General features: G+C 49.7%; 1 protein-coding gene across 5 annotated transcripts in view; it reads left to right on the top strand.

The window, feature by feature from the left end:
- Positions 1–26,287, top strand: part of DVL1 (dishevelled segment polarity protein 1) — a 168,514-nt gene that overhangs the window by 84,056 nt on the left and 58,171 nt on the right. For all 5 annotated transcript variants that reach the window (XM_039508676.1, XM_039508677.1, XM_039508680.1 and 2 more), the window contains exons 3-4: positions 12,141–12,262; positions 22,645–22,757. In XM_039508676.1, coding sequence (XP_039364610.1) covers positions 12,141–12,262; positions 22,645–22,757 — 235 coding nt within the window. The remainder of the gene's footprint in view (positions 1–12,140; positions 12,263–22,644; positions 22,758–26,287) is intronic.

The following is a 26,287-nucleotide window of genomic DNA, read 5'->3' as shown; positions in this document are numbered from 1 at the left end:
TGAGCGAAGGACTCGTAATGCGTGTTAGCAGGATCCTGAGAGCTAGTTAGTTTGCTAGGGCACTGTAGATTTACATCCCAGATTGCCGGGTACTGACTGTTCCTCTAGACCAGGCCTAAGTTTTAACTGAATGTAAACCAACCCACCCCAATTCCCCTGAGCTGCTCTGTTGCAAGAAATGGCTCCCTTGATCCGTACTCGCTGTAAACCCTTCAACACAAGTTGTGGGTACTTCTCCTTGATGCCAATGGGACTGCTTACACGGACAAAGTTATCCATGTGCTCCGGGGTCTGCAGGATTGGGGCCTTGCTGGGGATTTTTCTATGGAAAAGCCAGTGGCAGCTGTGGGAGGGGGGAGACAGAGACACCCACCCACCCCCTTCAGGCGTTGCTGCAGCCGCTCCTGCAGTGCTTTCACAGCCTGCCCATTGATGTTGGGAATTTGAAAAGAACTAGCCCCCGGGTAGCTGCCGATTCAGAACCAGCCGAGAGGCCTCTGCCAGCAGTTCACACACAGTGGGTTGGCCATTATCAGTGGTTTTTTCGGAAAGCTTTGCGACATCTGAGAATAATTGGCTGAGTGACTGGTTTGTGACATCCAATTTCTGATTGGCTCTTAGTGATGTCATACCCATGTCTCTCTCCGCCTGTAGCATCTAGGTGCACAGAGATAATGCTTTGTCAATGGACCGAACTGCTTGTCCTCTTGTATGTACACTTCCAGATGCTGCATTTCTGCCCAATTGCTGTTCCACTTGTCAGGTAGAGTCACGCAGCCTTGTGCTGTACAGGGTTGCATAGGAGACCTGGGATTGTTCAGCAATCTGTCGCTAAGAGTCAGTGTCTCTTAGTGCATAATTGAGGCAGCGGATGCAGAATCTAAATAATCCAAACAAGCAGCTTCCAGCTGATTCTAATTTGTAAAAGAAATTACAGCAGGACCTTTCTCTTCCCTTGTCAGAATACAAGCTCACGTGCTCCTCTGCTGTTGGCAGTGGGGACTGAATGTCCTGCCCATTTTGCTGGGAGAAATATTCTGGGTCTGGATGCGTGAAGCCTGAGCAGAAGGAGGAGATTCTGCTCTACGGTGCATTGATCTTCCCCAGCACAGCCTGCATTTTCCAAAGAGCTCGGCGGCTGGGGTGCATGTTGGGTACAGGAACATCTTGGAAATCTGGCCATTCGTGCCCGAGTGGGAGCTGCTGAGAACTTTGAAAACTGTCCCCGGCCGTGGGTGCGGAGCCCTTGAAAATTGGGCCTTGTGAGAGTCCATTGTTGGTGGCAATTGCAAGATCCTGCGTCACTTAGACTCAAGCTTCTTTGTCTGTGGGCTTGTTTCTGTTCATACTCCAGCCAGCCCCAGTACCTACTTTTGTCCTCCCCATGTGCTTGGCATGCCTTCTCTGATCCTGTTTGCCAAACCCCCACCTCCCGTTCCAATCCCTTTTAAAATCTCCTGGCTGTCGTTTCGCCTCTGGGGAGCGAGTTACAGAATTTGAAACAACAAAAACTAAACCCCTAATTCAGGGCGTGATTTCAGTTGTACACGTGTCTTTCCAAGTAACTGCACAATCCCATCCTAGCTGTCCTATCCCCTGTGCTCTCGGACCCTCCTCTCTTGTGTCCTGCCTTCGATTTAGAAGTGGGAGGGAGAAGGGGTGGGATTTGGACCCAGCTGGGATGTTAAAATCAAGGACAGAAGAGGAGTTGAAGGCGGCTCCTTAGGCCTTCCTGTCACTCAGGCAGATGCTAATGGTACTGTCACTGAGGACACAGAATGGGGGTTAGGTGGAAAGATCAAAGCTTAGTTTTGACTCTTTTTTTCCTGCTAGATATCAAGCCACAGAAATGAAACAGACACTGGAGAGGGGTAGGGGGAGGGAACTGTTCTCCCACTGATGAAAGCAGATGGCCCTGCCTACACTTACATGCTTTGCCAAGGGGTGAGGAGACCCCCTAAGGCTGCGAAAGCTGAAGCCCAGCTGTCCCCAGTCACTTTTGAGACCCTCGTTATAGTCCGTTCCCCTTTGCCATATGTCCGAGGAGATGCAGGGCTGAGGAATCATGGGCTGATATTCTGTTTTATTAGACACAGTCAGCGGCATGCTAACCTGAGCTCCTCCAAGCTTTGCAACTGAGGACGTTTTAGAGATTTCCCAGACTTGTGCTGGGGGTGGAGAGAAGAGTGTGTTCTTGAAATAGAATAGTTTGAAGTGAGGCCAGATATTTTGCAAAAAATCTGGAGAAAGAGCTGAAGTTGGCGGGCGACTTCTTGATAGGAAATGGGATGACTGTTAGTGCTCCTGGCACCAAGTAGCATGAGGATGACATGGTCTTTGCACCAAAGATCTCTTGAACAGACCAAGCAGTAGAGCTGGGGTCTGACCCAAACCCCACTGGAGTCACTGGGGGTCGGATATGGCAGCAGTGAAGATCATCAAGATAGACTAGACTGTATGGACGTGTGTTTTTTCCTCTGCCCCTCAATGCCGTAGTGGGAGAGACCTCTGCGCTGCCTTGAGTACAGACGGGCCCACGCTGAAACATTTCCCTGTGGATTTTGAGCCCGCCCAATGTATCGTTTGCTACTGAAACTGAAGGGGGAATATAAAGAGGAAGGAAGTTGTTATTCCAACTGTAATTTGGTCAGGATACCTGGGTAAATTGTCCTATTCTTATGAAAATGACACAGGATCTTAACTAGCCACAAGTGGTCAGGCCTGTTTTCTCGCATCATCTGAAAGACACCTCCAGGGGCACAGCTCCTCTGATAGCAGCGGCATGTACTTGGCATAGTTCCTAGGAGCCTGATCCGGAGCCCAGTGAGGGACTGGTGACAGCGATAAGCGCTAACCCCCAGTAATAGGGGTTTGCAGGGTTGGAGGGCAGCGTCCTGCCTAGTGAACCATTAGCACAATTTGCTGAGTAGCTTGGGTTGTCCTTGGGGCAGTCTCCTGTCCCAGGCACTAAAGTAAATCCCGTGTCCCTGATCTGCCTGTGCAAACCCGCGTGTGTCTGTGGAGCCCTGTTGCCTTTGATGGGACTCCATCCGGACAGAGGGTTGGATCCCTTTGCGGGATCGCTGTCCACGCAGGCAGTGCTCCTGGGCACTGGTTCTCAACCTTTCCCGACTACTGCGCCCCTTTCAGGAGTCTGATTTGTCTGGTGTACCCCCAAGTTTCAACTCACTTAAAAACCACTTGCTTACAAAATCAGACACAAAAATAAAAAGGTGTCACAGCCACACTAGTTCTGAAAAATTGCTCATTTTCTCATAATTATAAAATAAATCCATTGGAATATAAATATTGTATGTACATCTCAGTGTATAGTATACAGAGCAGCAGAAACAAATCATTGTATGAAACTGTAGTTTGTACGGACTTCACTAGTGCTTTTTATGTAGCCTGTTGTAAAACTAGGCAAGAATCTGAGTTGATGTGTCCCCTGGAAGACCTCTGCGTACCCCCAGGGGTACATGTACCTCTGGTTGATAACTACTGCTCCTGGGGACAATGGGCCACGTCTCTGGGGCTTTGCCTTCGGCAGCCAATAGAGCTATGCCTTCATATGAAATAATGACTTTCTGCCCCTAACAAGAGGTGGTAGTTACGGCATTGACTGCAGAAATCCTGACTAACGGCTCTTCTTAATTAGGTATTTATGCATCCGCTATTATCACCCTCCCTCCTTGTCCTTAAGGGGGCACAGATGCCAAGCACTCCAACATTACACACAGCAGAGCTGAGAGATTTAAATAAGACTCCTAATGAAGCTGCGTGTTTAGGTTCTCAGACCCACATGCGCAATAACTATTGATGCAGAGTAAAGTGCACTATGGAACACCCCCACCAACCCAGCATGGCCTCAATTGTGGGTCAACTTAACAAATCTCATCCTAGGCCCCGTGCAAACACATAGCAAGAGACAGTCCCTGCGCCAAAGAGCTTATAGTCTAAATAATATGACACAGGGTGTGGTGGGAAACTGAGGCACGGGAGGTGAAGTGATTTGCCCGAGGTGTCACACAAGGTCAGTGGCCTAGCTGGGAATAGAACCCAGGTGTCCTGACTCCCAAGCCAGTGCACTAGTCACATCTCTCACTCCAAATGGGAACCTTAGGACTTATGTGCATGTGAGTGATCAGTTGATGGTGTACCTATGTTAAGCTTTCAGATGGGATGGCGGACTGGGGCAGTGGGGTGCATCCATACAGGCATTTGGTTGGATTGAGTTTTAACCCCTGCAAATTATCGGGGTAACTTTGATCACTGCCTCCCAGTCACTCAGTTAAATTGCTTTTGCCTCTGGTTGCCAGCTGCATTTTAATTGGTTAAAGGACATTTGAATTGATTAACCCCACTAGTGTAGAGAAGTGCTGAGGCGTGAAAGACTAGGTCATGGCCAGGATATTGTATGATGGGCCAGATTCACCGTGGCGTAATGGAGTAGCTCCGTTGACTTGATTAGAAATACACCAAGGATCAATCAGCTGTGCGAGGTCCAAGTCCACCCTTCAGGAGGTCCTTTACACATTCCTAGCATGCAGAAAGAAAGGCGAGGCTTCCATCAGTGTTCAATGATCACAGGGGATATTATTACCATAGACTCTTTCTAAGCTGCACAGTATTAACCTGCGCCCTCTGAGCCTGTCACTGGGTATCATTTGTGCTGCTGTAAATCAGAAGTGACTCTGTAAAGTCAGCGGAGATACTGCAGCGTTACCAATGGGAAAGGAGAATCAGGCCCTTTCTGTAGCTCACACAGAATGGGTAAGTTCTCCTCATCTCTCAGCAAAGATTTAATAGCAGCTGCTCTGGTGAGATCTTAGCAATATGGGGATCTCACTGTGTTAATTCGTGAAACAGACTTTAAGCAACAATTATAATTGGTTACACATTTATTAATTCTCACCCCTGCGAAATAGGCAAAAGATGTTTAGAGTCCGCTTCATCCATCACTGACATGCAGCCCTCTCTGGGGTGGAACACAGCAGCTGTTTCACAGCGCACAGGAATGCTGTGTAACCACACAGCACAGCTGCAGTATAAGGCAGGAAATGAAGCAGGATGCTGCATCCAGTTGAAACTGCAGGGGGAATTTGATGGGCAAAATGTAATTATCGGAATTGGCATTTGGCCACGACGCTGGGGTTAACAACCCCTGCTCTTCTGGAAAGGCTTTGAGACGCCTATCATGCCCAAACAGAATACCACCTTTTTGGGGTTTTTTTCTTTTCTTTCAAAATGACCTAGTACTGGAGCATTTTGCGCTACACTCTAGCTCCCTAAGAGAAAGGGATGTGATTTATCTTCAAGCGAAGCCGATCAGATACTTAGCTCTCTGCCTGGCATCGTTCGTTGTTGGAAGAAATGATGAATCCTTAATGAGCTTTGCAAAAGACAGAGAACAGATTTTCCTGCACCCCAATGCATGATACAAGCCCTTTGTTCGATCCCAGAGTGCAGATTCAGCAAACGCTCGAACATCCTCACTTTCCTGCCGAATTCCTCTTCCTTGTGCTGTCATGACAAAGAGCTTTCCAGATGGAGTGGGACAGCTGTTTTATTACCGCATGCACTGCGGTAGCATTGGAAGGCCCCAACCAGTTTCAGGACCCCATTGTGCTAGGTGATGTACATATGTGTAACTTTTCCAATTCCACTCCATTCGACCACGGCGCAAGGCCAGCTAGCCTGAGCCGTTGCCTTAATCCAACTGCACCTTTGTCGTCTGGGGCGGGTTTCCTTTCCTGCAGTGTCACAGCGGGTATTTTCCTAAAGCTCCTTCATCGTATTCCCATTAATTTGGTTTAGAGCCATCAGAATATCCAATGACACTTTATTTCCCATGCTCACAAATGTGGATGTCGAGGAGTGAAGGATGAAAGATTCGGTGAACGGCAGAGCGTGCCCTACCCGCTGTCAGCCGGCACGGAGCTGGCCAGCAAATGATTTTGTTTTAATATTGTAACAAGGCCTTTTGCTAAAGTCCTGCAGGACCCTCCAGGCCCTAGATCTGCAGAACAGCAAGAACGCCCTTTTAAACTGTCTCACTCTCAGCTCATTTCAGGTGCTGCCAGACCTGAGGGATTTCCTGACACTTCCAATATCCTCAAAGAAGCTGTTTGAGTTTCACATCCTCCCCTTTTCTCCCCAAGGCTGGGCCATCCAAACTCTAATAATCAGCAGGATTTTGCCTCATTGCTTTACAGGGCTAAGCCCTTCCCTTTAGAGATGCAAACACTTTGCACGAAGCCTCCTGCAAGGATTTCAAAGCCTTAAAATGTTGATTCATTGGGTTTCACAAGTCCCTGGGAGGTGGCGTTATCCTCATTGGGCTGATGGAGAAGCAAATTAGGTCACTTGTCGAGTGTCTCACAGCAAATCAAGGACAGAACTTAGGCTAGAACCCAGGAGTTCTGGCTCTCAGGTCTGTGCTCTAACCACTAGGTGATGTTGCCGCCATTAGGTAATATGCCTTTTCACCTGCGCTAGCTCGGAGAAAGAGTTCTCCATTTTCTTGCCCTACCAAATTCAAAGTTAAACAAGTTTTGACCAGCTCCCATAATCATGTGTCTCCCTGCCTGGAGAGCAGGTGTTTCATTTCCGAAGAGACCCAGGCTTAACCTCAGGCTCCTGACTAATGAAGGAGCTGCCCTCTGTCGACCCTTCTAAATCCTCTTGTGGGAATTAACTTTCAGTTGACAACTGATATCCTCAAAGACTTTCTTCCAGGCTTTGCAAGCCGGCCAACAGGAGGTACCAGAAATCAATAGAGCGAGCTTGTCCATGCAGAATTTCCAGTCAAATTCTTTCTTCCAGTCTGGTAGGTTTGGATCAAACCACTGCATTGGTGGAAGGATGGAACAGGCCATTTGGCTGGCCCTCTTCTGTCTCTAGTGGGTTGTGGCGTGGTCTTATGGTCTGCATATAGGAATCAGGATCTCCGGAGTTCCATCCCACCTTGCCACTGACTACCTCTGTGACCTCTGGCAAATCACTTAGGCACTGTGCCTCAGTTTCCCCATCTGTAAAATGAGGCTGCTGATATTTATCCTACTGCCCAAGGGGGCTGCTGAAGCTAAATTAGCTAAGAAAAACACTGTATGTACTTGTTTCTGCACCTCCTATAGGGGCAGAACGATAACTGTCCAATGGGCCTGGCACAATCAAAGCAGCCTAAGGGAGCTGGGAACTCGGATCCTATCGAATGCCAATAGGAAATGGGTGTATCCCTTTGAACATGCCAGCCTAGGTGCACTGTGCCTAGAATAGAGCCTGTGGCTAACATCAGGCAAAGCTGACAGCAGCCTTCAGTGTGTGCACCAGAGCCCCAGGTGTTGTGCCACCGTGTCAGCACAATTAGCTCATCAGACCAAGGGCAGTGTGCTGCTGGGTAACTGACAGTCCTGGATGAAATGTGTCACTGCCGTTTTTCCTGGGAAGCGATTTATCTCGGTGTCAGCTCAGCTCGGCCTCTTTGGTTTTGGCTGCACATAGTTAGGACAGGTGTTCCCGTCTGTAGAAAGGCTGGAGAAAGTTTTGCATCTTCCGGCTTCAGAGCAAATAGCGCTAGACTGGTCTGGGTAGCTCGGTCTGATTTGGGAGCGGGACAGGCGTGAGGAGTGTTCGGATCTCATGTCTACGCCCAATTTTTTTTCCTTTGTGTTCCTTGGTTTGATCCGTGCAAATGTTCTCACCCACAGAGGGATTCCTTGAGGGACAGGCCTTGCTCAGAGATGCACCCTGTGACGGGTTCGATCACAGAAACCCCCCTGGGAGCTGCCAACTAATGTGCCAGGACCACCTCTGCTCCTGTTTTCCCTGCCAGCTCAGGACCCCAGCACCCTGTCTTGCTGAGCCAGACGCTCCCGTCTGCTCCAACAAAGACCCAGGGTCTGAATTACCTGCCCCAAAGCTGCAGGTTTACCTGAAAACAGCTCACAGAAGTGCACTTGTCTTTAGCACTCAGATGCCCATCTCCCAATGGGGTCTAAACCCAAATAAATCCGTTTTACTCTGTATAAAGCTTATGCAGGGTACACTCATAAATTGTTCTCCCTCTATGACACTGATATAGAGAGATGCACAGCTGTTTGCTCCCCCAGGTATTAACACATACTCTGAGTTAATCAATAAGTAAAATGTGATTGTATTAAATCCAGAAAGTAGGATTTAAGTGGTTCCAGGTAGTAACAGACAGAACAAAGTAAGTGACCAAGCAAAATAAAATAAAATGTGCAAATCTATGTCTAATTAAACTGAATACAGATAATCTCACCCTCAGAAATGCTGCAGTAAGTTTTTTTTTTTTTTTTTCCCCCCTCAGACTGGACCCCTTCCAGGCCTGGGCACAATTCTTTCCCCTGGTACAGCTCTTGTTCCAGCTCAGGTGGTAGCTAGGGGGTTCTTCATGATGACTCCTCTTTTTTGTTCACTTCCACCCCTTTATTTATCTTTTGCATAAGGCGGGAATCCTTTGTGTCTCTCTCTGGGTTTGCCCCACCCCACTGGAAAAGTACCAGATTAAAGATGGATTCCAGTTCATATGACATGATCACATGTCACTGTAAGACCCCAAACCTTCATTCCTCCCAGCCTGGCTCACAGGAAGGCCTGCTTGCAAACAGAGCCCCAGTCAATTGTCCTGGTTGATGGGAGCCATTAAGATTCCAAACCGCCATTAGTGGCCCAGACTTTGCATAATTACAATAGGCCCTCAGAATTGTATCTGGGACTAGAAATATGAAATATAAGAGTGGTACATTTATACAAATAGGATGACCACACTCAGTAGATTATAAACTTTGTAATGCCTTACAAGAGACCTATTGCATGAAGCATATTCCAGTTGCATTATATTCACTCATTACCATATTTTTTTATAAAACCATATAGACTGCACAACATCACACATCCCCGTCTCCATAATACTGCCATGCCTTCTAGGTGCCTTCCTGGCGCTAAACAGATTCCCGTTGGCATGTTATTTGGATCACTCGTGCTATGTGTCGCTTCCATATCGCTCTCGCTTTGGGTGATGGACGAGTCTGATGAGTAATATAGCTGGCTCCGAAGAACCGTTTTGTATTCAAACTGCTCCTTTTTGTGTCCATCTGTCTCCTGCCTGCTTGTTACTATGATCTATTCCCCTTCGGGACTGCGTGCTGCCTGCCAGGTCCACCGGTTTTCCTCCCTTCCCCCCCACCATTTGCACTGATGGCTAGTATTTACCCAAGAATTATATTAGGATTAGCCTTTGATAAATTAACCAATTACAGTCAAGCTTGTTGAAGCTGTGTTTAGCTTTTATGTCCCGTTACAAATGGAGAGAGACGGAGACCTCTGGCCTCTCAGTGAGAGGTGATAATCTGAGTTAGTATTAGCGCATCTACTTAATTAAAAGGCTTCTTAATCGTGTTTGTGTGAAGGGACTGGGGAAGGGGATTTAGATGGTTTAAGGGATTGGTAATAGGATATGAGCCCCTTTGCCTCTAGTTCAAGTGGAGCTCATGGCCAGAAATGGTCGGCATCTCGTCTGATCAGTGGCCCATGTGAAAGAAACGTCCTCGGTGCCATTTCTGGTTAATCCGAATTCCCTGTCGCTGGACAAAATGGTCCCGATGAAACGAGGCTGAAGGATGCTCTCTCACAGTCAAGGCACTGGGTGGGACTCGGAAAATCCCAGATTAATTCCTGTTTCTGCCACGCTTTGTGCCTCAGTTTCCCATCTGTTCAAGATGCTATTCAGACTGCTTTTCTCCCACCCTGGGTATTGTCTGTTGGGCCTGTAAGCTCTTTTGGGGCAGGGGCTCTCTTGCTGTGTGCGTACAGGGCTGAGCACAACAGGACTCTGTTCTCCTCCTTTTGAGCCTCGAAGCGCGACCACGCTATAAATACAATCCGGCAACGGGAGGAGTTTGCACAAGTGCCATTGTGAACAAAAAATGGAACAAGTTTTCAAGCCTTTTTGCCTCCTGCGTTCTCCAATTTATGTGTGGAGGCCTGGATAGCGTGGGCCGAGGGGCTGTTTCCTTACAGTAATAATAATAATAAATAAATCTACTCTATATTTTAAAACAAAAATATTGCTCCTATTTTTGCCCCTTTCTGTTGGAAATAAAGTTGGAGCAAAACCGGACCCGTTAATCTGAAATCCCCAAACATCAGGGGTTAGTTTGGAGCGGAAACTGGGTCCAAACTGCTTCTGGTGTGATTCTAAGTGTCCTTTCTCCAGCTATGGCCCCTTCCACCCAAGGGCTGCAAATCAGTTTACCAACATTAATGAATGAATTTAACCTCGCACCAGCCTGAGGGGGAAACCTGAGGCAGGGAGAAATTAAGTGACTCATTTAAGGCTGCACAGAATCCCCGTCAGAGCCAGGAATTGAACCCGGGTTATCTGATTCCCAGTTGTGTGCTTTAACTGTGGCTTTCTCCAACGCTAGCAAGGTTTTATAAAGATGGAAGTAGCCCTTGCTTCACCTGGCTCTACCAAAAAAAGGGTGGTGGTGATGGGGAATAGTCTGAAAGACATTGGCCTCCAAAACCTTGCAGAATGTGGAAACGTAAATACGATAAATCAGATTTGGTTAGGATAAGTCTCCAACTTCAAACGTCCTCCAGTGTCCGTCAACATAAGGTTCTGAGTTAGGAACAAGGGCACGTGATTGGCTCACTCTCAAAGGGCCTGATTCTGCAGGCGCAAAAGCCCATGGGAGTTTCATCCGCTGAGTTTGGTGGAACAGGACTGGACCCAGTGCGTCTTTTGTGTAACCCTAACATCCCTGTTATCCATATACACGAGGCTTCCTCCCGTTGATAGGAAGTGGAAAATGAGAAGCGGCAGCGTGGTGGTTATCTGCAGAATTTATACACCCCTGTAATGAGAATGGAATGTATAATAAGCCTCAGACACACCGGGCTGTGTCTAGCTGCCTGTTATTTGTGGTGAGAAGATTGATTGCTGTAGCTTTTCTTCAATTACCCATTTTCACATGAGTGTTCTACGTGGAGTCCTTTGCATCCTTCCCCGCTCCCCTGGCTGGCTGCCTGCCAGCAGCCTGTAGCTTCCGTGAATGCAGATGTCGGCATTAAAGGGGTTTTGTACGCAGTCGTTTATAGCAACATTGTTTTACAGAAGGTTTCAGGCCATTATGGACTATTGAGAGCGCACAGCCTGCGAAGCAAAAAATAAAAAAAAAAGCCCCGAATCTTTAGGGAGCCTCTGGATTTTTAAACTGGCTGCAATTTGTTTCTGCCTATATGAGGATTTTATGGCATTGTTGAGGAATGACCTTGACATTTATAATGGAAATGGGCCTAAATCACAAAACTCAGCCCCAGCTTGGGATTTCAGGTCTGCCTCCTAAAGTTCCCAGGTGTTCAGGCTGGGGCTTTTGTATAAAATAAGGGTTAGCCATGGAATTGGATCTGGACCCAGAGTCTGATTTTTTTTTCCCCAGTCTTCAGGTGGGGTCTGTGTAACAAACCAGGGCTGGGTGCATACAGCCGGGATCCAGTCTGAGTCTTCAGCACCTTGCACATGAGCGCTTGCCACGGGAACGGACAGAGAAATTCCTTGCGTTTGGGCCATGTGATTTTGTAGCCTTTGAATTTCCTTGTGAGCACGGGGGGCTGATTGAACCCGTGGTGGTAAAGTGGTCACCGAAGGCAGGGCGTTCTGCAAAGTCCCCCAGGGCATTCATGTGCATGTGTTTCCTAAGGGTTCCTGAAGGCCTGGGAGGATTCCAGGGATTTTGTTCAGTCCCAGTGACCTGCTAAAGGCCACAAGTTTCCTTAGGAAACTCAAAGGACGCTGCAGAGGTCTCAAAACACACTCCCTGCCCAGCAACGTCAGTCTTGCTTTGAGTCAGCTGCAGGTTTGTGGGTCTCAGAAGGGCTTTGCACAAAGCTCTACCAGTTTCAGTTTCATGTTCGGACCCAAAGTGATCCGGCTTTTGTGAACGATTGGCAAAGAGCCATCAGAATCCGATGCCAAGCAGTTCTCTCCCCCTCTAATCTATCTAGACATTCATAGGGTACCTATCGGGGGCATCTGAGCATCTTACGTCAGGGCATGGAAACCTGTATGAGTGTATCTAATTCTCCCTTTTTTTTCTCCCCCGCTATTGCAGCTGGTCCTGGCTGAAAGCTCCCACTCCGACACGGGCTCCCAGTGCACTGAAAGCCACACGGACCTCCCTCCTCCCATCGAGAGAACGGGTGGCATCGGAGACTCACGGCCTCCCTCGTTTCAGTAAGGCCAAGCTATGCTTTCTAATCCAGGGATGCAAAATACTCGCCTGGCTCTTCCCCCACCTCTCTGCCTTCCCCTTCCCCGGCTCTCAGCACCCAGGGTTAGGTGCTTCCCACATGTTTTATTTATTGTTTTGCTAATGCTGTGCTCATTGGGGAATCAAAGGGGGGATGGGAGGAAAAATATCGTCATTGAAATGAAGTTACCGTATTGCTTGTCATTTTGAAACCCACCGTGGGGGAGAGAAGGGGAGGAATGTAAATGCTTTGCCTGGCATGTGGATGACAACCTTCTATTACCGCGTGCCATATAATTATGTAGCTCACACGGGCAGCAGAACGTTATTATAATGAGCAGCAATTTGCATAAGGAATAATGCTCCCCGCCCCCATGCTATCACCCCGACTGTATGTAATGCAACGTACGTTGGTGGAATAGCAGCCTCGTTACCTGCAGCAGTACGTGCAGGGCCAGATCCTCTCAGTGTGAATCTAGAATGACTCCATTGACTTGCGTGGGGACTGAGAGAAGATCCGGACCATAGTCTTTTGTATGTTGTTTTCAAGTATCCAGCGACAGAGTCCTGTGGCACCTTATAGACTAAGGGGCGCTGTTGCGCGGCAGCTGGCCGCGCGCAGCAGCGCTTTGCGCGCGTAGTCAAGCGCCGCCAGCGCGCAGAAAAAACTCAAAGCGAGTCTCCTCCCCGTCTCCTCCCCCCTGAGGGGATAACGGCGCTGGGAGCGGCGCGGCGCTGGCTGGCTGGAGGGCTGATTACACTGGGCTTTAGAGCGCGCATTGCAGCGCTGCAGAGGGTGTGTTTTCACACCCTGCTGCAGCGCTGCAAATTTGTAAGTGTAGCCAAGCCCTAACAGACGTATTGGAGCATGAGCTTTCGTGGGTGAATACTCACTTCGTCAGATGGACTCTTTGTCACTTTTTGCAGATCCAGACTAACACAGTTACCCCTCTGATCCTTAAAGTATCCAGTGATCCTTCTGCTCTGTTCCAGGGAACAGCAAGTATTTTCCCCCAAAGGCTAGCTGTGCTTGAGAGCTGAGGTTCTGCCCTGTAGTTTTAGATTTGGGCCTGAACTGAAACCCTAGATCAGTGCAGTCCTGAATTTTGCTGCTGGTTCCTTTCCCTGTAATCCAGTGAATCCAACTCCCAAACCCAGATTCAAAACTGCCGCCCTGTGCACCAGTCCTTTGGGGTGGTTGGAATCCGGATCTGAATCTTGCCTCTCAGGCCCTTCACCATTTGTCAACAGAGTGAATTATTCTCACTTCTGACGTGAGTTAAACCGCTGGGAAATCCGACGCACGGAGACGTTAAGTGGCATTTTCCCCAGGGTCAAGTTAGTATCAGCATCAGAACTAGAAAGCAAAGTGCCAGACGCCCAGACCCATGTTCTAACCACTAGGCTACACTGCCTCCTGGAAGTGCGAATAGAACCCAGGAGTTCTGACTCCTCTGCCCCCCTTGCTCTGACCACCAGACCGCTCTGCCTCCCTTCAGAAAAACAGAAGCCATCGGTCTCTAGGGCTGTCAGCCCCAGGCTTATCTAGCTCAAAATTCAGTGCTGTTTCTCTTGCTATATTGACCAATCTGGCCTGATCAAGTGAACGACCCGCTGCGTGAAACCCTCGTGTTTGCCCATTTTATTCTCTTGGAAGCCAAGTGAGCTCTCAGTACCTCTGGCCTCTCCTTGTGCTTGGCAACCCAAATGCCCCGTGCTCGGTGCATAGATGCTGATGCCGGGACATCTCTCCGATTCGCTTCTTTGACAGGCTTTGTGCTGCAAGGCCCGAACGGCAGGCAGCCCCTGGCGCAGCGGGGTTAACAGCTGTTCCGTTTGTTCCGCTGCTGACTCTGCCCTTTGCATTTGGCTCCGCATTGGTGACATTAACAGGTCCCCAGTAAGGATGCGTCGGGAGCCGAACCCCAGTGCCAGTGAGCCAGTGACGCACTATTCAAAGAGGCAAACCCAGTGTCCTTTCCTGCTGTTCTCATGTTCCCTCCTCCTTCCCCCACCCCTGCTTTCTGGGATGTCTGATGCCTGGGAGAGCCGTTATCTGGGTGGAGGGGCTAAGCACCCAGCTGCATTCTGGAGGGGACCAGAAATCCCAGGGATACTCACCTTGCCTGCCTTTCTCGCAAGGGTTATGCTGCCCTCTTGTGACCAAGCTTTGCTTTCCTTGTGGGCGAGTAGCCTGTACAATTGCAGTCACATGACCTGCGAGCATAACTAGTTCTTTCTTCCTGACCTATATATAGAAATATGTGATGGGTTTCGAACGCTTGAACTGTACCTCTTAAAAACACCCCCGCAAACTCGCGGCACAGGGTCACACGTGCAGCATTCCCTGTTTTTACCCCCTGTGCTTTAAAGATGCCGTTTTATTCAGCTGTGCTCTTCTATTGCACATGCTGCCATCTGTCAAACTCCCAGGACTTTGTCAATGGGGCCTCATGCTTCCCAGCGCCCCTTGGAGGTAGGGGCTGAGATCCCCATTTCGCAGCTGGACAAACTGAGACACAACGAGGTGACGTGGCTTGCCCAAGGTCTGACGCGGTGAGTCAGGCAGAGAAGCCGGGAGGTCCTGGCTCCCAGGCTTTTGTTTAGTAGTTAGAACACTACTTGCTGTCGCTGCACACGGAGGCGTTGAGCCAGCTGTCTGAACAAACAGCAGCGTGGAGAAATCGGGGATGGAGAAGAAATGCAAGTGCTTGGCTTTTTTGGCCCAGTGGAGCAATGGCCTAATGAGGGTATGGTGGGGTGGGCGGCCATGGGAGTCTGTGAGGCGAGGGGAACTGCCAAGTGTGTGGCCCGTCATTGTGTACGCTTGCTCCTGCTGCCTGGGGTGCGGGCCCTGGCTGCGCTTGGCCTCAGCAGACCCGGGAGAATGCAGGAATGTTGGCCAGCTGCTGAGCAGAGGGTCCTGGGAAGCAAGATGGTGGGTTGGCTGGAAGTTGGCAGATGAGTTGTTTTAAAGCCCGAGTTCTTCCCCTGAAGTCTGATGAGAGGTTTGCGGTTCAGTTCCGTCGCAGCCTGTCATGGACAGATCTCTGCACTTGCACTCCGCCTGCTGGCCTGGGAGTCCCCTTTTGTCCCAGCCCCTGGAAGGGGAGGGCTTTTTAGGGTAGGAATTGCTCCCTCCCCCTTGATACCTATGTCAGTTCCTTTTTCTATTTCATAGTTGTAGATTTTAAGGCCAGCAGGGACTGGTCTGATCCTCTTGTTTGACTTCCTGCCTAGCACGGGCCAGAGAACCTCGCCCAGTAACCTCTGCATCAAGCCAAGAACTTCTGCTTAGCTAGGGCATATCTTGTAGAAAGACGTCCCATCTTGATTTCAAAAGCCTGCAAGTGACGGAGAACCCAACACACCCCTAGGTAAGTTGTCCCAATGGAGAATTATCCTCCCTGCTAAAGAGCTGTGCCTTATTTCTGGTCTGAACTTCTTTAGCGTCTGCTTCCAGCCACTTTCTGCTAGATTAAAGAGCCATCCGCTATCGGACATCTGCCCCGTGCAGCTACCTGTAGAGAGTGATAGTCACCTCTAACCTTCTCTTGGACTGAGGGACTGAGCTTCTGAAACCTCTCTCGATAAGGCGTGTTTTCCAGACCTTGAATCGTTTCTGGACCCTTTCCACTTTCTCAACGTTCTTCTTGAAGAGCGGACACAAGAACGGGACACAGTGTTCCGCTAATGGTCTCGCTAACACCGTATACCCTTGTCTGCCTACTGCTTGATCTCCCTCTGCTTATACAGCTGAGGATTGCATTCATTCACCCAGTTAGCTACAGCATTGCCCTGGGAACTCTCATGCAACTTGTGATCTGTCAGGGCCCCTGGGTCTTTTTTCAACGTCGGTGTGGTCCAGGATTCCTTCTCCCCCACCTTCAATCTTCTAAATGTGACCTGCATTCTTTGTTCTTTTCAGAGGTGTTTATTTTCATATAACCGCCACTGGCCCGATGTCTTTTGCTTCTCTTCTCCCTCCCTTTTCTGGTGATGGTTGTATTTATTAATTGCATCACCCAGGGGCCCCGATCGTAAGCTCTTTGGGGCACCGACTGTGTTTGTTCTGTGACTGTTCGGCACCCCACGGTGCTAGGTGCTGTACAGTCACAGAGAAAAGACAGTCAGTGCCCCCAAAGAGCTTAGCTGATGAGGAGATGGATTAATGGCGACAGACGGGTTGGCAGGCAACACAACAGTGAGATAGTACTGGTCAGAATGATAAACACACCAGCTGCCTCACCATTGCTGTAGGTTTTGAGTTTTTGGGGTTTTTTTTGGTCCTAGCCCAACCTTTTGGATTTATTTTTGGCTGGATTCAAAAAGGTTATTTTTTTTCCTGATGCTTTTCATTGTATTTGAATGCAGTTGCAATTGCTTGGCACCACGAGCAGCTCAGTGAGGGCACAAATAACACATTGCTTTTGTGTGGTGTTAACTCAACTGCCTGGAGGACGGTCCAGTGGTTAGAACTCTAGTCTGCAACTCAGGAGACCTGGGCTCAATTCCTTGTTCTGCCACAGACTTCCTGTGTGACCTTGGGCAAATCGCTTAATCTTTCTGTGCCGCAGGGCTTGTCTATACTACTGCTTAAATTGATGCAAGTTACGTCGCTCAGGGGTGTGAAAAAGCCACCTCCCTCAGCGGTGTAAGTTAGATCGACTTAGCGTGCTGTCCACACAGTGCTCTGTCTGTGGGAGACGCTCTCCCGCCAACATAACTTCCACCTCTCATTGAGGTGGAGTAATTATTCTGAGCATTCTCCTGTCAGCATAGTCTGTGTTCACCAAATGCACGACAGTACCCCTGCCCGGCTTCCCAGGGGGGCTGTGAGGAGCAACACGCTAAAGATTGTGAGGCGCTCGGATACTGTGGGAGCGGAGGCTATACAAATCTGATTAGAAAATGATCACTTCAGAGCTTTGCCCAGAACCTGGCACTGCAAGCTGGGGTCACTTACTCAGAGGGTGTAAATGGACATCGCTCCAGTCACATCAATGGAGCAATGCTGATTTACCCCAGTGGGGGGCCTGGCCCAGTATCCCTGCCCTCGCACATCCACGGCGTGCTCCTTTCACGTTGGCAAGTAAACCCGACAGCCCAGCAGCGAGAGAGAAAACCAGCAGAGCCACCGTTCCAAGGTAGAGATTTCTCAGGCAGCCTTTGAGTGTCCGATTGCCGGTGAGCTGTGCAGCGATGCATGCTAACTGCCTGCACTCACTAGATGGTGCTGCTGAGGTTGAATGATGAAGGCCTGGAAAACCAGCTGATGTCCACCTTTGTTTAGGGACGAATGGGAATCTTTCTTTCCCCCCACTCCTCTTCCCCCCTGTGATAAGTGGACCCAAAAGAGAAAAGCACGCCTGTTCAGGACAGCACTTCAGGTCATGGTTAAGTGCCTTTGGGACTAAGCACATGCTGAAGTCCTGTCCTGAATCGGGGCCTCTGCGTGTGATGGATACTTAAGCACAGCTCCTTCATCAAAGGGAAGTGTGTGGTGCACAGCTGCAGGAGGCGATTCCAGCAGGTCTGTCGTGTTGTGTTTTACAGGAGGTGCATGCCTGCATCAGCTTACGCCACAAGCAAAGGGACTCTGGTGTCGGGCAAGTCCCGGTTTGACCACACAGGTGTCACGTTGTTATAATTAATAGCCAGTTCCCAGACTAGCGTCCCGGGGGGATTGTGGCTCAGGACTGAAGCATGGTGGCACAGCTGTGGGTGTGCAGGACTGTAGCAGCAGGAGGAACTGTTGTTCATGACTAAAACACCTTGGCAAAGCGGCATTGGGGGCCCATTTACTCAGGTTTGGAAGGTGCTAGCATGGTCCCTTCTGAATTTCTACCCTGAGGAAAGTCCATAGAGATCTTGTTGGTTTCCTGCTCGCTTTCAGTTGTCCCCATGCGGGTTTGAGTGAGGAGGATTTGATGCAGCCTTTGATTGTTGTCCTGGGTTTCTCAATATGGAAAGAGAGGACTGCTCAGGCACCAGCCTTTCCCCTCAAAGAATTTAATTTTTACAGCTCCTGCGGAAAAAAATTAGCATCGGTGCCGAGCAGTGTGCTTGTGTCTCTTGTCCTGCACTTTCTGTTTGACGTGCCCAGCTCATTCTAGCAACAGAGATATGCACACATGTGAAACTGGCAGGGCATCTCCTGTGTTTCTTCAGCCTTAATGAGAAGCTGGGGGATTCCTTCCGCAGCATATGCTGCTTGAGCAGTTTCTGGCTGTCAAGGATCAGCTTTAAATTATGCACTGTTTTTACAGAGCTTGGTGTTTTGGTTGACTTGGTGCTGCTTTTGTCTCTCCTTCCCCCACCCCCCCGCGTATGTCCTGGTCTGTGGCATAACCGCTGAGATCTGAGAGGCACCTCTGTAGATTATTGCTAGTATTTCACATTAACCATCTTTCATCCCCTGGTCTGAAAGCACTGTGCACAGCTGGGTACACATAATCTCCCATGCACAGATTGAGAAACGGAGGCACAGAACAATTAAATCCCTTCTCTTGAGGTAGTGGCAGGACTGGGATAGAACTCGGATCTCCAGAGTCCCAATCCAATACTTTATCCACTGTACCTCATGGCTCCCTGTACTATGGTAGTTAGGAGCAAACTCAAACGGTGCAGAGTTTTCTGTTCCTCTAAGTATCAAATGTTAGGATGCTTCTCTGAGCCCCTTTGGTGCATGTAAATGTTGAACTGATGACCAAATTTCATTTGGGGACCTAATTCCCTTCCCCATTGGCCATATTGGTGGGGGCTAAAAGGCGTTTTTGCCTCCTCCTTGGAGCACTGAGCAGGAGTCATCTGTTGCTGGATGGGCGTATCCTTCATGTTCAGTTCCCTGTGATTCCTGGGAGAGAACACTGGGCTCAGACTGGTGGATTTCAGACATCCTTTCCTCTTGTTTTGGGTGGGAAATGGGCTTGTGATTTGAGCACAGGCAGAGTGTCCAGACCTGGGTTCTGTTCCTGATTGTCACAGACAAATCCTTTAACCTCACTTTGCCTCAGTTTCTCCCTCTGTAAAATGGGGATATACTTGCCTATCCCACATGGGGATTATTGGGCTTAACTAGTGTTTGCAAAATGTCTGAGAGCCTCAGCCGGAAGCTGCTATGGAGTGGCTGAGTAAGATTAACCTGTTCCATTTAATGGTTTTACCCCATTTCACCATCGTGTGGAACATAAAACAGAAACCCCTGGGAAAAGGAGGAAAATCAGTGTTAAGTAGGTGCCCATATAATTGACTTTTAGCCCTCTTTTAAGTCCTCTATACACTTATTACACATACGCTGTTCAGCTCCCTTGATGGTCTATAGTAGTTGTATAACAGTTTTGCCTTTTGAATCCATGTAGTCAATAGAGCACGTCATAGTGTCATTAACTGTATCCATTTTAGTGCATTCTCTGCATGCAGTTTATCCTCTCTTGACCTGCTGTTAGACTAGATCGATCTATTCAGTCTCTGATAGGGACAAAGTGGTGATGTTGGAACATGTATTGCTGAGGTGTAACTAGTGTGATTTTTGTAAAACTTTTTTTTTGTCCCTAAGACAAATATTTCATGTTACTGGACTGTCATTCGGCTCATTGGTGGCAACAACGGTGTTTTCTAGTGGTTCAGAGAAGGACCTGGGATGAGAGAGATCTGGGATGTATTTCTGGCTCTCTTTTGAGCCCATGTTTTAAAATATGGCCTCTGATTTTGGATGCCTCCATTCTTACATGCTCAACTTTAGACACACTGCATCAGGGCCTAATTTTCAGCAGTGATGACACCCTCCCCATCTCCTGTTGAGATCAATGGGAGCTGCATGTTTTCAGCACTGCTGGAATTCAGACCCTACCATAGGGTGTCAAAAATTGGACACCCCCCCCCCAAATTAGCAATTACTTTGTGCCTTATTTTATCTATTGGTGAAGCAAGGATGTTCCGTTTGAGATCCTTTGGTGAAAAGCACCTCAAAATGCTAATGCAGCAATCTGAGGGAAGCAAGGGGAGACCTGCCAGGTAGGGCCCTCCACCAAGACTCTGAAGACCTGGGTTCGATTTCCGGTTATGCCACGGACACCCTGTGAGACCTGGGCAAGTCTCTGGGGGTACAGCTACCCTTAGAGGTAATTTGTCTCCTCAAACCGGAGTTTTAGCTAGCACGGGTATGTCTCCTCGGCTGGAATTTACTACCAGCTCAAAGTGTAGACGTACCTTTTAGACTCTATGCCTCACTTCCCCATCTATGAGAGGCGGGTGATAGCACTTTCTTACCTCCCGGGATGTTGTGAGAATAAATCTGTTGATGGCTGTGTGGAGCTGGGATACTATTGCGATGATGGCCATAAAAGCAACTACCGAGAGACGCACATGAAATGTAACTCTCAGCTGCATAGCGTGTCTGCAAGCCGGGGCAGCTTGTTTGATGGGTGGGTATCTGAGGGGACCCTTTCTCAGTGAAGCCATTCCAGTCCCTAGCTACACAGTGGCGCATTGCTACATCAGATCCTGTTTAGTCGGCATTCTCTGGAGCTACAGGTCAATTTCCACAAATCAGTCCATTAAAATGAGCTATGGCCTCTGGGAGGCTTTTCTTATTGCCTTCCACATGAGTGCTCCGGTGCGGTTTATGAAACGTAAGAATGACAGGGCGCCATAAAACCCATTGAGCCTGAAGGGAGAAGTATGCAGCCAAGCTAATGCTGTTTGGGGAGACGCGGGGGCGGGGGGGTAAAGCACATCCCCTCTGCTCCGACCAGCTTCACTTTGGCATTTCCTCAGCAGTGGTCTTGAAACAGACGGTTGCTCGTAAACGGGGTTATATGCACAGTGCTCTGTATTGCAGCCCCAGTGACTGGCTAGCAAAGGCTGCAGTTTGGCACAGTGATTTAAACTAGGGGTGATGGGCAACCTTGCTCAGCTCTATTGAGGAGCAGCCCCCTGAAGGCTGGGAGTAGGGAGCCAGTATTGCTCCGTTTTGTCTAGATTCACAATGTGGCCTTAAGTCTTAGAGGCCGAATTCTTCCCTGACTTACAAGCCAACATTTCCACTGACAACCTGGGCACTGGCAAATTGCTGGAGTGGACAGGTGGCTCCTGGAGGCGCTGTCGCAGAAGAGGGAAGCGTAGGGCTCTCAGCTGCCCAGGGCTTTGGCTTAGTTAAATCCCAACTGGCCCCTTTTCCACTCTTCCCCTTGACGTTGTTCGCCCAACATAACCTGACTCCCCTGCTCTCTCCCTCGTGCCCTGAACCAGCAGGGAAAAGGCAGAACATGGCGGGGGGGGGCGGGGCAGAGTGTTGTCAGCCTGGAGTGACTGTGAGTCCCAGCATGCTCTAGCCTGTTTCCTTCATTCCTCTGTATCTCGGCAATGAATTCTGGGACTCGGGGTCTTCCTAGGCCGCAAGGCTGCCATAAAGGGGGCTGTGCTCAGTTGTGGTTTATGCCCTTTGGCAAGCGGCTAACTCCAAACGGGGTGTTGCTGTAAAGGTTGGGGGCCCATGCACCGTGTGACTGAGCCCTCAGGATGGTGAGCGACAGCGGAAGGTGCATGCAGCAGGTGAATTGTGTCTGTTTTGCAGCAGGGAGACTCATGGCTACCCTAGGGATACCTGAGAGGGACAGCGAGTGTCTAGCAGTCCTTTCAGAATGACCCAATAGCTACCTCTCCAGAGAAACACGCCACTGGACTGTCAGCATTACTGGAGTAGCTCAGACGCCCTTGTGGATGTCTCTTGGATCCTTGATCTGTGGAGAATATTGAGGGGCATTGGGAGAGGGCGGTTGTGTGTTCAGAGGTAGAAGTATATGTGAGAACTAACGACTCTTTCCTCAAGAGTCCCTGTGGTGTTTTCTCACCTGAGTTAGGCCGGACGGAGGTGCATTTGTGCTGCCTCCCTGATGCTCAGGCTCCCGGCAGGGCGCTGTGGAAACATGAACTGGAGTCTCCAGCTGCTGTGTGAATGTGTAACCAGTCAAAGCTGCCTTCCCGCTGGCCTCTCCAAAGCATGCCACGGATCTGCTAAGATTCACGTGGAAACAATCCCCTCTCTCATCCCAACATCAAGACCATTGGGACCACAATCTAAACTAGAGGGTCTGAGCCTGCTTTGTTCAATGAAAGCATGATGCTTTCTGGGCATTCCCAAGGCAGGGAGACCAATCTGTCCCCTCGTCCTCTAGCTCAGCTCCAGTGGGCCGTCACGGAGCAGTCTGTGGGAAGCTTGCACTGTGTTGTACCTGTCCTCTGTATTCAGTCTCGGGGGCTGCGAAGCCAGCACCCTTCCTGGACACTAAGCGCATCGGCAGGTTTGTTTTTAGTGAGGTGGTGTGTGACCCTTGACTGTCTTCTGCCCTCTTGTCTCTCACAGCCCGAATGCTGCCAGCAGTCGAGATGGACTGGACAACGAAACAGGAACGGAGTCGGTTGTTAGCCACAGGCGAGAGAGACACCGGCGGCGGAACAGGGAAGGCCATGAAGACGGTAAGCCCTGTGTCCCTTTTATCCATCTACGGCATCATTCTGGAGCCCCGGTGCGAACCCCCCAACCCCCGCCCACTGAGAGAGGTGGCTCTGGGTTCCTGTGCCTTTAAAAAAGATGGTAGCAGCAGTTCTCAAGCAGGGGTCCAAGGCCCCTGGGGGGCTGTGAACTCGTTTCAGAGGCTCCGCTGGCATTAGGCTCACTGGGGCCCAGGGCAGAAGGTCGAGGCCCCGTCACCCTGCCACCCGGGTTGCTACCCCCTTAACGCCAGCCCTGGCTTTTATATGCAGCAAACCAGTTGTTATGGAACAGGTGGGCTGTGGAGTTTCTATAGCATGGGGTGGGGAAAGGAAAAGGTTGAGGCCCCCTGTGATAAAGGACAGGGAAGCATGTTACCGAGCCGGGAGCTCCTGTACTTCCCTGTTAGCCCGAGCGCTCTCCAGTGAAGTGAAGGTGGGTGGGGGGAGAATCCTATTGCAAAATTTGCACAAATGGCTCCAGCGTTTAGAAGACGGGTCCCAGCTTTGCTTCTGCTTATTATTTATATTGCAGTGGAGACAAAGGGCATTTTAGAGCTGGTCAGAATTTTCCAGATTTCTGTTTTGGATGAAAATGCGTCTATTTCCCCACCCCCTTTGTCTCCTCATTTTGCCCCCTTTGTTTCAACCAGTTCTAGCACTTTTTTTAATACATATACAGAAAAAGCTGCTGGCACTAACTGCACCAGGTCTGTCATTGGCTCCCAGCCTCCCATTGGTGTTTCGCTGGGGTCGTGGGTGTGTCTGCACCATATTCTATTTAGGTAGCCTGGTGCAACTCCCAGCTCTTGGTTTATCTCGGGACACCGCCTTCAGTGCTCTCTTAGATTTCCCCCGAACTCCTTACCTGCCTCCAACCCCCGAGTGGCGTAACTGACGCATCTCATCAGACTTGATGCTGGTGCTGCCTCTGGACTCAGCCCAAGACATGGAAACCTGTGTATGCACAGCCCTGCCCGTTGTGTGAAGGAGTATGAAGTTCTGTGCGGCCGTGATGGGCGCCGTAAGTGCCAGCTGTAAAATCCCACATGACCACAGATTTTACACTTAGGGCCTGATCCAAAGGCCATTGAAGTCAATGGGGATCTTTCCATTGTCTTTAGTTGGGTTTGGATAAAGCCTGAGAGATGTAGTAAGGAAGCCATGGTTTACGTTGCCGTGGGTGTGCGTATCATGCGTGGCCACCGATTATGGGTTTGAAACATTTGCACATCCAAGGTAAGTGTGTAAACTGTAGAATTCCATCCTGTGGTCTCCACTCTACACACCTGAGTGAGCTTATTCATTCCTTGCCAGAGAAGCAATGTTTGGCATATCCAGGGTTAAGTGTTGTGGCTCATCAAGTGTAAAACTGTCCTGCCTCTGGAATATTTTGCTCTGACATCTCTGGAGCCTGTGTAGGTTTAACTCACAGCCCCACCTACCAAAGTATCTGCGAGTGCCCCCAAACACAAGACCAGAAGGGCATGAATACTGTGTCGGCAGCAGGTGTCTTTCTGTTTATTTAACCACCCAACGCGTCAGTGGCTCGGAGAATGAATGAGTGTCCCTCAAACGGCGGGTGGAGCAGAGAGCTGTCTTCACATGGTACTGACTGCAGATTCCTTTGGGAAACCACTGGAAAGGGGGGGAGCGTTCGAACCATGTTGGGTCAAAAGGTTGTTACTTGAAGAATGTTAAAAGGCGACGTGTGTTTAAAGCTGGTTTATTGTCTCCTTCCCTCCCAAACTCTTTAGAAACGACTGCGTTAAATATGCCAGTCTGAACTCGATAAGAAGGAAGTTTTAAGAGACAGGCCTCTTGGCCTCCTTTACCCCCACTCGCCTGCTCTGCGTCTCTTCTCGACGCTCCACTCCAAAGAAACAGAAGGTGTATGTGGAGTTTGACAATTCGCTGGAATCGCTCTTCGTTGTTTGCTGCTCTCTACTGCTGACCTGGCGGGCCTCTCATTTGAGGTCTGACTGGATCTGGGTCCCACCTGGCCCTGATCTGATGCAGGGCCTGCTGCCCTAGTGCTTTAGCCAGAGCTGCGTGAAACTCAGCAGAACCTCTCTGCCTGGAGCTCCTGTCGCTGATCGGGCCGGCTTCAGCCCCTGTGGATTGTGCCTCCCAAGTGTTGCTTTGAGATTGAGGTTCACGCTAGGCCAAAACCAGCTAGTGTCACCTGGCTCTCTAGGTCGAAATGTAGTTCCCTGTCTGTGTCTGTCTGTCCATCCCTTGCTCGTCACATGCTATGTGAATGCCTGGTGCTGTCTTCCCCTCCAGCTGTTTGGTTCCAGCACAGATACCTGCTAGGGTGGGAGGGGTTGGATGCAGTCAGGTCCTTTCCAGCAAAGGTTCAATCCTGCAAGCCGCTGGCCAGCTTCAGGGCTTGTTTGGCTCCTGGGTGGATCAGACCCTAAGGGCTGTTGGTCAAAGAGCTAAAAATACCCTGTGGGGCCCATGCCTGTCTGTTTTCAATGTATGTTGCCTTTTCCATTCATCCGTGCCTCTTTCTCACTCGCTAGCCCAGCGTAGGGGGAGCGCGTGTTTTAGGCCTTGGCTCCCGTGGGCAGATGTGTATTATTACAGCTGAGGCTGTAGTGGGAGAGGGAGCAGAGAGAGGGTATGTTTGTTCTCTGCTCAGCTCAGAGGATGTTTCCCCTTCCCCTGATCTCTGTGATCTGCAGTGAGCTGTTCCCCCATAGACACCCCTCTGTGCAGCATGCAGAGGTAGGTTGGCGGGGCTCCCAGCTGCTGTCTGGAGGGGACGTTTGCTAGACTTGTCAATGCCTGTTTAAATGTCTGGGTCAAAGTGGAGAAGAGCTGTGAGGAAGCTGGCGGCTTCGGTTTGGGAGGCTCTGGACAAATTGTTTGGTTTGTGGGCTTCAGTCCATACAGGGTTTGAAACCTGGAGGTTCAGATTCAGACAAGTCCCTCTCAGAACTCAAAGCAAATTCAACTCAAAGGTGGCTGGGAGGCTTGTTTCCAGATGCAGTGTAGACATACCCCTGATGAGTCTGTTTACCTGTGCCTGACTTTCTTGTCCACTGTAAGCTCCGTGGGGCAGAAGGGTCCTTGTTTGTCCAGTACTGAGAATCCCATCAGCATTTAACAAGGGGTGGTAATGCTGTGGTGAAAAGCCACGGGACCTTTAGTAACCACTGGTGGCTGCTAAAACCTCAGGTTCTTTCAGCTTATCTGAAAGGTCACACCGTCAGCAGCATAGCGCCCCCAAGAGCCCTGCTGGGACAAAGACTCACTCCTGACTGGGTGGGAAGTGCGTTACCTACTGAATTGCTTCCTACAGCACCCTGGGTTTTCCTAAACTGACCGACCCAAGTACTGACCTGTTTCAGTGCTACTCTAGTGTGCCAGACTTGGCAGGATCACACTGAGAAGCTGATGGCTGTGACTTCAGCTGCAGATGGTATTCTCGATCTCCTTTTCTACAGACCTTCCATGCAGTGTTGCGTCTGCCACGTGGCGGTGGAGCTGAGCCTCAGAGGAGGTGA

Source organism: Mauremys reevesii, linkage group 21 (genome assembly GCF_016161935.1).
Source record: "Mauremys reevesii isolate NIE-2019 linkage group 21, ASM1616193v1, whole genome shotgun sequence".
Taxonomy (NCBI): domain Eukaryota; kingdom Metazoa; phylum Chordata; order Testudines; family Geoemydidae; genus Mauremys; species Mauremys reevesii.
Note: the sequence above shows the minus strand (reverse complement) of the source record. Positions and strands in the feature narration are given on the sequence as shown.